The sequence below is a fragment of the Chanodichthys erythropterus genome, chromosome 15 (genome assembly GCF_024489055.1).
Source record: "Chanodichthys erythropterus isolate Z2021 chromosome 15, ASM2448905v1, whole genome shotgun sequence".
In the NCBI taxonomy this organism is placed as follows: Eukaryota; Metazoa; Chordata; class Actinopteri; order Cypriniformes; family Xenocyprididae; genus Chanodichthys; species Chanodichthys erythropterus.
In genome coordinates this window covers 8,003,005-8,014,142 of record NC_090235.1, presented here as the reverse complement: position 1 = coordinate 8,014,142, position 11,138 = coordinate 8,003,005, and the positions used below count along the sequence as shown (strand labels likewise).

The 11,138-nt window shown below is 38.8% G+C and overlaps 1 protein-coding gene across 1 annotated transcript; it reads left to right on the top strand.

The window, feature by feature from the left end:
- Positions 1 to 2,150: 2,150 nt before the first annotated feature.
- Positions 2,151 to 9,255, top strand: si:dkeyp-113d7.1 (uncharacterized protein LOC407709 homolog). The gene is made up of 2 exons (XM_067411503.1): positions 2,151 to 2,668; positions 5,643 to 9,255. Exon 2 carries the CDS (start codon positions 5,800 to 5,802, stop codon positions 7,288 to 7,290), a length of 1,491 nt encoding a protein of 496 aa, XP_067267604.1. The 5' UTR covers positions 2,151 to 2,668; positions 5,643 to 5,799; the 3' UTR covers positions 7,291 to 9,255.
- The last annotated feature ends 1,883 nt before the right edge of the window (positions 9,256 to 11,138 follow it).

The following is an 11,138-nucleotide window of genomic DNA, read 5'->3' as shown; positions in this document are numbered from 1 at the left end:
CAGTTCATTACCTCAGGACTCATTCACATAGTTGCATGGTGAAAACAGACAATTACCAGTGCTCCGTTAAATTTGGGGTTTAATTTCAGTAATAATTTTGTTGAAATAAACCTCTCTAAATTGGGAAAAACGTCAGGGTGATTAATGAAAACCCTCTACTTAATTCATATTTGTTAATTTACAGAAAATCATTGTTATGATCCAGGTAATTATGAACCACATACACAGAAAATCAATACTAAATCTTCTTTTCAATGTTGCACAAAATTTGGTCATTGATCAAAAATTGTTACTATAGGGAAGTTGGGTGTATTTTTGATTTTTTTTCATATCTTAAGAATGCCTGTTGTTTTAACCAGCATTTCATTTCTAAATTTTTCCAAAAAGAGATTTTTTTCTATCACTGAAATGTCTTTTAATGTGACTTGAAGTAATTGTACATTTGAATTATGGCAATACATTAAAAGGTGTAAAATTGCATCCATTACATCCTTTGTCATTTTTCATTCTGAGTCTTGAATTGTATCTTGTGTCATCCATAAAATCTGTTTCCTTCATTTGTACCAGTGCAACTTTAGAGTTGTGAGTTTCTGAACTCTATGGGCAACAGCTGGGATCATAAGAGATGTTTTTTTTGGAGCCTGGATGCACAGATGGATGAAACGCAACCAATTAAATATCCCTAAGGGTGTTTTTAGCTTTCTAATAAATTCTACAGTAAAGTCCTCCAGCTAGATGCAACTTGAAAAGGGCTTCCTGTTTGATGCTATTGTGATGTTCTAAGCAGTAACAGCTGTGTGACGCTTGCAATTTGATTCATATCAGTTGTGGAAATTGCTGCATGCTGCAGCGTATAAGGTGAAACTTATTTCTAAAAGCAAGTGACACAGATATCCAATTGTACTTTTCAAGTAAGCACATACAGGATGAATATACAGTGACTATAAAGTTCTCAACATATTTTTGAATTATAAAGCTTGAATTGAATGAGGAACACATCAGTTTTGTACAGAAATCATTTAGTGGTAAAGCGAGATGCTGATACTCGTACTTAAATTTATATTTAAACATTTTTACAGGTTGAGAACCTAGTTTAACAATGCAATCTTTTCATTTATTTGCATTTTACATTTGTTTTGGCTTCAAAACATGCAGAATAACACAGGGTTAGTTCACCCAAAAATGACAATTGTCATTACTCACTCTCATGTCGTTCCAAACCAGTAAGACCTTCGTCCATCTTCAGATCACAAATTAAGATTTTTTGATAAACTCAGTAAGGCCTGCATCACCAGCAATAACATCCCTTTTTCAGTGCCCAGAAAGCTACTAAAAACATTTAAAACAGTTCATGTGACTACAGTGGTTCAACCTTAATATTATAAAGTGACTAGAATACTTTTTGTGCACCAAAAAATAACAAAATAATGACTTTATTCAACAAAATCTAGTGATGGCCGATTTCAGAACACTGCTTCATGAAGCTTCGAAGCTTTAGAAATCATTTGTTTCGAATCAGTGGTTCAGAGCACCGAAATCACATGATTTCAGTAAACAAGGCTTCGTTACATCATAAGAGTTTTGAAACTAGTCCACGTGACTTTGGCAGTTTGATACGCACTCCGAACCACTGATTCGAAATAAAAAAGCTTCATGAAGCAGTGTTTTGAAATCGCCCATCACTAGATATTGTTGAATAAAATCGCCATTTTGTTATTTTTGGTGCACAAAAACTATTCTCGTCGCTTTATAATATTAAGGTTGAACCACTGTTGTCACATAAACTGTCTTTTGGCATCTGAAAAAGGAATGTTATTGCTGGACATGCAGGCTGGATTTTATCAAAAATATCTTAATTTGTGTTCTGAAGATGAACGAAGGTCTTACGGGTGTAGAGCAACATGAGAGTGAGTAATTAATGACAGAATTTTCATTTTTGGGTGAACTAACCCTTTAATATTTTGTAGGCTACAGCGATTTATATTTTGTGCATAAAATAAACTTATATTTCAGGCATTTCATGCACAAAGACAATCAAATACTATTTTAATTTATTATCAACAGCCTACTTGTCCTTTGCAATGGAATGCAGGTGTCAGAATTTACATATTATTGTCTGATGATAATAATGCAATATCTATCCACTTCATAACAACTCTGGAGTGTCCAAGCATGTGATGTCTCTCTAGCACTGAGCTTTTGTCATGAGGAGTAACTGCTGATGTGTATCTTCCTTCAGATGATGCATGATGTTGATAGCATTAAATGAGCCAGACAACGAAAAACACATCTGGTTGCACAAAACACTATTTGCTTAGTACGTACAGATGTTTATTTCATTTCCCTCGGCCGTGCGTCCTTTTATAATACGCCGAAAACGAGCATTTGTCGGAAGTAAACAAATTAGCTGCTCAGTAAACGGTACTGCTGCGCGCGCATTTACATTTTTACGACGGAAGTACAACGGCTGAAACCCGGAGGAAAGCGACAACGGGAGTGAAAACGAAGCGGAATTAGTCAATGAGAGGGAGGAGAGAGAGGGAAAGAAGGAGTGTGTGCGACAGGGAGGCTGCTGGACGCTGGGGCCGAGGTGGACGTGGCGGGTCCGGCAGGGGTTTGATGTGGGTTCCGCTTCGGCGCGTTGACGGCCGAAAAAAAGCATGAACAGGTAAAAAAAAAAATCGCCGAGGCGTCCTCGCAAGCGTTTTTATTAGCGTTCTGCTGTTTTCATCTTTTTTTCCTCCTCCTGTCTCTCCTGATAGGTTGTGATGAGAGTGTGCATGAACCGCGCAAGTCATGCAACTCACCACATACGCTCTTCTATAGCAGCGAGCGTTTTGCATTGTTATGCAAAGGTGAACGAATCGATGTTTGCGTTCAAAAGTTGCAGCTGGCTCAACTTTCCCTCAGCGGATCGTTCAGTTGGCAGATGCAGCGACGTTCAGCTACAAACAAGATGGCCACTGGCTCGCGCATGCTGAAGCTGTGGCATTTTCACCCTCTTGCCTTTGTATGTTCTTCATCACCACCGCTGGAAACACCGAAACGCGCCCTGCATGCCGATATACCCACTATTCGCTAGCCGTTCAGTGCTTGTATCGCACGTTCGACGTTCCCAGGCGTCGTGGATTAAACGGTTCTCTTCTTGGAAAAAATGCAAAAGATTTATTGTGTGCAAAAACGCCGCCAGATTCAAGAAAGGCAGCAGAAAAGTGCATGATGCGTGGCGAACTAGCGAAGCTGTCTTGACTAGTTGCTTAGTGATTCTCGGTAAAATGTACGAGCTTTTTTTGCGCGTTTTTACGCACATCTACGTCAAGTTTTTAATCTTTTTATTTTTGTTCGTTCTTCCTATTTTTCGCCGGCCTAAAAAGCGTACTACTTTGAGACAGTCGGCACACACAATTACACAAATGACGCGACGTTGTAATTATACTCATATCAGCTTGAATCTCCCATTTTGTTTTATTTCCGCACAAATTTGCTTAGTTTTTATATTTTATGTGACTCTTTCATAATCAATTTTGATGTAAACATCTGGTTGTAATGCTTCTCCAATGTGTCAGATTGACTTTGACATCTGTAGATGCTTGTCATATTTATTAGGTCAATGTTTGTCATGATTAATAGGTTAATCATTCATAATTTCATATGATATGATGATATAATCATTTATTAGTGTATTGCAGAGCAAAAATACACCAGAGGTGTCAATTAATTTTGTTTTGCATGAACAGGTTTGTCACATGCATTCAAGAAACAGCCATTTTGAAATGACTTGAAGTGCATGCAAAATATCCAATGATGTGAATTGGTGTTTGATCAAGGATTTTTTTGAGTGGCTTTTCTGTAACTTTTGCCCTTAGTTTAGATTGAATTTTGACAGCTAAAGTCCTGCACATGGTGCTTTCAATTCATGTCTGAATAATGGTATTGTGTTCAGTCCAAATGAATGCCATCAAATAAAAAAACTTCATGACGGAGTCAAATTCAATTATGGCAGAAGCAAATTGCTTGAAGTCATAAGATGTAATTGTGAATGTTCATGGTACAATGTAGTTTGTATAAAGTCATTTTGTTTTTGAAAAATAGCAATAGAGCTAGTCAGTTACCTGCTCTATGATGGCACTTGTGTGACTAAACTATATTTCCCATCATTCTGCATATAATAAAATACACTAATAAAGCATCAAGTACACACCTAATGTACATCCATTTCATGTGTTTGTTGGGAAATGAAAAAGAAATATGAAATTCTCCACCGAGTCTCAACTCAACCTTTATTTATAAAGCACTTTGAAAACTACCAAGGTTAGACCAAAGTGCTATACAGAAAAAAGTACATAAAACATTACATAGAAAGGCCATGCTAAAAACAACCTTTCTAAATCATAATGTCTAACATTACAAACTTATTTAAACGCCAATGAAAAAAGACTTAATTGAGCGTCTTATGTTTGTTTGTAAAGACAGCAATAGAGTCGTGGATTTAATCTTTAATGTCAAATCATTCCACCAAAAACTGTTGCTAGACACACGTTGGTTCTCCTCCATCTTTTGTAATGTGTTTTCCTGTGGAATGCACCACCAAAAAATAAATTGATGTTGACATGGGCTTTTTTACAGGATGTGAAATTTTGGTTCCATTGTGCGTATACTAAGTCTGTACTGGGGATGGCACAGTTCAGATTTCTCACAGTTCGGTTTGTATCATGATTTTAGGGTCACGGATTCGGTACAGTTTGATATGTGCTATGCTCAGTAAAAAATAGAACAGTTGTCAAATAAAGATAGACTATGTTTTTATTTTCTTTAACTACAAGAAACGGCAAAAATGAATACATGAGAGCTAAGATACAAATAAAATAAACAATGCTTTACTGGTTTTTCAGGTATCTAACAACTTTCAGGTACAGAAATTGAATAAAGTAATCAAATATAAAATAACACTGCATGTAAACTTCTTTGAATTGTTAAATAAAGATGAAACATTATTGAAGCTACAAAAGCTATTCAATCAATAGTAATTTCTTCATGCTTTGTCGTTCGATTAACATCAAAACACAGAGAGCAGGAATATTAGACTGCTGTCCCTTTAAGACATTATTCAAAGATCCAATTCGCTGACACTGATTCACATGTTTGTTAGGATACTCTCTAAGATGGGCATGTTGACATAATTTTTGTGTGAATTTGTCCATTAAGGTGCAAGACTTGAAATAGAATTTGCACAAGAGTATTTGCGCGCTGTGAGGCGGCTCTCCATGAGTACACACAAATCCTCACAGCGTGCGCGAGTTCTCTTTCCCGCCTTGGTTTAAATGAGTTTAGTTTAAACACAGATAGCAATGTGAGATGTTCAGGTCTCACCCGTATCCATCGACTGAAACATACATTAGCCGAATCCGTCTGTCTGTTTTGCACGTTGTTTTCAACAAATCATATTATAGATGCGTCGTCAGGTTTGGAATGAACCACTGTGCAAGAGCGTGCCGGTTGAGAACCGAACGGTTTGATTTTTTTTTTTTTTTTTTTTTTACACAGCGAACTGTCCCACCCCTAGTCTATACCAATAAAGGGACTTTCAGTTGCTGTTTAAATGCTGTACATTTCATTTTTTTGTTTGTTTCCTCCCCATCCAGGAGCCAGGGGAATCACGGTTGTTCCTAACCCCGGTCAGAGGTTGCCGTGGCAGCAGTGACAATCCCCGCTCAGGAATCCCGCTTTTATCTCTTTGAAAGTAAGGTATATTACTCATAACGGAAGCTTCGGTCAGGCGGTGGACTAGCTTCCACCAGGATGGCAGAGTTGGAGACAGAATGCATCACTTTAGGACTAAATAATTTGGTGTCGGAATGCGACACTCCGCCACTTGACTCTTTGCGAGCGGAGTGCACCACTCCGACCCTGACCATGCTCTCGTCGGAATGTAGCACACCCACGCTCAGCTCGCTGGCGTCCGAGATCGTGGAGCCCATGGCCATGCTGCCCTGCATCAAAAGCGAGCCCGACCTCGACCCCATCCGCACGGTGGACCTCTCCGTGATTCAGCCCCTGAGCACCGCAGAGCTGGGCTCCGAGCAGATCAAGATGGAGATCAGCGGCCTGGACTACATCAAATCGGAGCACCACAGCGACCTCCATTCCTTCCACAGCACGGAGCTGGACTCCTACAAGTCACACTATGAACCCAGCCTGGTGTTCGACTACATCACCCACGTCTCGGACAGCCTGGAGTACATCAAGTCGGAGCAGCATTCTGACCTGCACAGCTACTACGCCAGCGAGCTCGGCGCCATCAAGACCGAGTACGAACCCATCCTCATGTCCAGCCACATCAAGACCGAGATGAACGGCCTGGAGTCCATTCACATGGCGGAGCTGCGCACCGAGCTCAACAAGCTCCGGCCCGATACCGTCATCGACGGCATGGGGAAAATAGACTCGGATTTCCCCTCTGGAAACCTTTACGAACTGACGTCCGTCCAGGCCAGCAAAGCGCCTGCCGCGCACAATCAAACCAGCACAAAAGGCCACGGGCCACGCAAACCTCGCAACCTCACAGGTGAGAAGCCGTTCTCTTGCACTCAGTGCGGGAAGAACTTCAGCACCCTGGGTAACCTGAAGACTCACCAACGCATCCACACCGGCGAGAGGCCTTACACTTGCTCCCAGTGTGGGAAGAGCTTCGGGCAGGCCGGTAACTTGAAAAGGCACCAGCTCATCCACACGGGGCAAAAACCTTACACCTGCGCTCACTGCCCGAAGGGTTTCACCAAAGCGGACGACCTCCGCTCGCACCAGCGGCTGCACACGGGCGAGAAGCCGTTCAGTTGCGCGGAGTGCGGAAAGTGCTTCAGTCAAACGAAGGAACTCAAAGCCCACCAGTTGAGCCACACGGGAGAGCGGCCCTTCTGCTGTTCGCTGTGCGGCAAGAGCTTCACTAAAGAGACGAGCTACCGCAATCACCAGCAAATCCACACGGGCGAGAAGCCGTACAGCTGCTCCCAGTGTGGCAAATCTTTCAGCAATTCAGGGGTCCTCAGAACGCACGAGAAGATTCACTCCGGGGAAAGACCGTTCGGCTGCACCCAGTGCGGCAAAAGTTTCGGTCGCTTGGGACATCTTAAAGCACACCAGCAAATTCACACGGGCGAACGGCCGTACACCTGCCAGCAGTGCGGGAAGAATTTCAGCCAATCAGGTCATCTCAAAGCACACGAGCAGATTCACAAAAGAGAACGGCCCGATCTTAGCAGTGGCAGCAGTCTCAGTAACGATAGTAGCTGAAATAAAACCTCATTACATCTCAAAAAGTATTACTCTTGCTTTTCTTTTTTTCTTTTTTCTTTCTTTTTTTAAAAAAAAGCTACAATATATATAAATATATTATAAAATATATATGTTTCATTATGTTTTCATACCTTACGTCTCTTCTTTTCTTATTATCTTCATTTGGTTACAGACGTGACTGATTTTCTCTTATGAAACTGTCTATGTTTGGGATCGGTGAGCTTACAGAGAGTCTTTGTATCTTGTCTGATCTGTGTCGTAGTGAGTGCCATTCTAGTTTCTTTCCTCCAGTAAAATACTCAGTGTACACGTTTATTGATAATATGTAATTCTTAAACCATGTACTGGAATGAATTATTAAAGAAACTAATGTTAAAACAAGTAAAACATCTGCTGTTATTTTTGAAACGGAGTTGTGTGTTTGAAAAGGTTTCTCACCTATCCCTTTATTTACAGCAGTGGTTGATAAATGCAAATGCTAAATGGTTGATACAATTTTGTTTTACTTGTGCATCTAATAATGAAATTTAAGGAAGACGGAAAGTTAAAGGGTTAGTTCTGTCATTGATTACTCAACCTCATGTCCTTCCAAACCCACAAGACCTTCGTTCATCTTCAGGACACAAATTATGATATTTTTTGATGAAATCCGAAATTATCTCCCATAGAAAGCAATGAAATTACCTCATTCAAGGTCAAGAAAGCAGTAAAGACATCGTTAAATTAGTCAACGTGACTACAGTGGTTCAACCTTAATGTTATGAAGCGACGAGAATACTTTTTGTGTGCAAAAACAAAACAAAAATAACGACTTTCAACAATGTCCTCTCTACCCTGTCATTCTCCTACGCAGTTTACGTCGAAGACACATTGCAGAGCTTCCAGGGTCTTCGTCAGAACGGCGGCTCAGTATTGACCGGCTCCTGCATTAGAATTGCACGCATGCTCACGTAAACAGTGTCAGCCAATACTGAGTCAGCGTTCTGACGTAAACACGGAAGTGCTGCACTGCATTCACTGCGTCAACTGTAGGAGACTGACAGGAAATCCTTGAATAAAGTCGTTACTTTTGTTTTGTTTTTGCACACAAAAAGTATTCTCGTAACTTCATAATTTAAACAATGTCTTTACTACTTCTCTGGACCTTGAATATAGTAATTTCGTTGCTTTCTATGGGAGATAAAAAACCTTGAATTTCATCAAAATTATCTTATTTTGTATTGAACGAAGGTTCGGAACGACATGAGGGCAAGTAATTAATGACAGAATTTTCATTTTTGGGTGAACTATCCCTTTAAGGCTGGTGTGTGTAGTTTTATGAATAACTTTATGATTGTTTGAATGTGGCTATTTTGGGATTTATTGAAAATATCTGTAACACTTGCATTAACTGTATCAATGAAACCATAAGTGAAACAATTTCTGCACCTGTAGGTTGTGGTCTACTTCTAATCCAGGGTTTAATGTCAAAGCAAATCGCTGTAGATGAATGTAAGTGGTAGAAGAACAAGTTCTTATAAGAATCTGAAACTAGACTTAGCTGCTTTTTCATTTCATATTTGTTCTCAGTTGCTGTTTAAATGTTCTGTGATTTGTTATATTTACATGTCATTCTTATGAGTCATAAAGTGTTTAGGACTATTTGTTGACTGTAGCTCAATCTCTGTGGAATTTCTCACACAGAGGTGTTTGTTAGAGAGAAACAGGGAGTGCACATATGTTTTCAATCAAATCTGGTTTTAAAAATAGTTAATCAGCAAAGTAAAGTTTAGCCATAAAAAAGTCAATTTCTAAACTGTGGAGTTATTCACAGCTGGATGTATTTCAGACCAAAAAAAATGGTCATTTGGATTTTGGGGTAAATAAAAGCAAACATTATGCAAGTTCATTCATCCCGGAAGTTAAAAATGTAATCTTTCTCTCCCCATACATATTAATTTGTGGAGTTGATATGTGTGTGTTATTCTATGGGCCAGTCTGTTCATGTTTTATCTCCGGCGCTAATGATATGTGCAAGTCCTGTGAGAATCGCTGAACTTGTTTTGTTTGACTCCAAATAGATATTATGGATGTTTATCACCTAATTGGTGTCCCAAAAGTCTCATCTTTCACAAGGGAGCCGGTCTAAAGTAGGCTAAAGTAAACTTGCATGAACTGAAAAGATCTGGAATTTTTTTTTTCTTTTTCAGCTGCACGTGGGTTAAAATGACACATTACGGCAACAACCATCTTTAAGTCAAGTAAAAATCAACATATGGTTATTTTTATTGTCTGTATTGCTTATATAACTACTAGAGATGCATTAAGTAATGTGAAATTAAAAAGTGTAGGGAACAGTGAAAATAGTTGACAGTAGTTTTATGTTTAAGGATGTTGACTGATAATACAACGCTTAATTCCCAGCTGCTCCAGACTAATTATTCATGCAGTTAGTGAACTAAATGCATCTTTGAGGAGTTGTTGTGTACTAACCGCAATGACTTGAGGCTGTGCTTTGCCTAGTGTGGTCTTCTGAGTCAGATCTGTATTCTCGCTGCTGGCTGATATGTTCTACTGCCGTTTTGCAACATTGGAAAATACAAAGATGACTGGGTAGTAACTGAATACATGTAATCGGATTCCAAAAATTAAGTACGTGTAATTAGATACCCGACTACAGTTGCTTTTTTATTGATTACATGTTATCCTTACAATGTCAGTAAATTATTCATAATTCATTGATTCTCCCTACTAGTACTATCTTTTACATTTTCCTCTATAAAAAAGCCTGCTGCTTATATATACATTCAGAAGGTCATCCAGGTTTGTGGAATTGCACACAGACCAGCTGCTAGTCTTGTGATGATCACTGAAAAACAGACCCACACAACGTTTGAACACTGCATTTACAGAAATCATTATAAATCATTGGTTAATGGTCACATGACAAAAATTAACCATTTTTTTAGTTTCATTTAGATTATTTTTATTTTAAAAATTGATGATATAATTACTTAATACACTGTAAAAAATGCTGGGTTAAAAACAACCCAAGTTGGGTTGAAAATGGACAAACCCAGCAATTGGGTTGTTTTAACCCAGCGGTAGGGTTAAATGTTTGCCCAACCTGCTGGGTAGTTTTGTTTAACTCAACTATTGTTTAAAAATTACTGTATTGCTTAATTAAAATTAACCCAAAGTATGTTGGAAATGAACATTTATTAATGTTCAATGAATAATTATTAAACAATAAACATGTATTAAATTGCTTATTAATAAATTTATATTAATAAACTATTAAATTTCTATTAATAAAATATTAAAGCTTATTAATAAACATTCACCTTTTGTCCATTATTGTTGTCTCTAATTGCATCTGGTTTTTAATTTCCCGACTATTTTGGGTTCTTTTTAAGCTAGCCATATAACAATTTTTAAATAATAGCTGGTTTAAATAAAACTACCCAGCAGGTTGGGCAAACATTTAACCCAACCACTGGGTTTGTCCATTTTCAACCCAACTTGGGTTGTTTTTAACCCAGCATTTTTTAGAGTGTAGCTTTTCATTAAACTCACGAACGGCTGTCTAATCCTAACGTAACGTAATATTTAAAGGGTTAGTTCACCTAAAAGTGAAATTTCTGTCATTAAGTACTCACCCACGTCGTTCCCGCTGAGAATATTTTTTGTGTGCAAAAACAAAACAAAACAAAAAAACTTCAATAAATACATTCAGTAATTTCATCTATCCCCTGTCATCCTACACTGTTTACGTTCAGCGCTTCCAGGTTCTACGTCAGAACCTCGGCTCAGTATTGGCTGATGCTGTTCACTTGAGCACCACGACGCATATATGTGATGCTGCC

Coding starts and splice junctions, on each gene's coding strand:
- si:dkeyp-113d7.1 (XM_067411503.1), top strand. CDS start 5,800: ATGGCAGAGTTGGAGACAGAATGCATCACTTTAGGACTAAATAATTTG.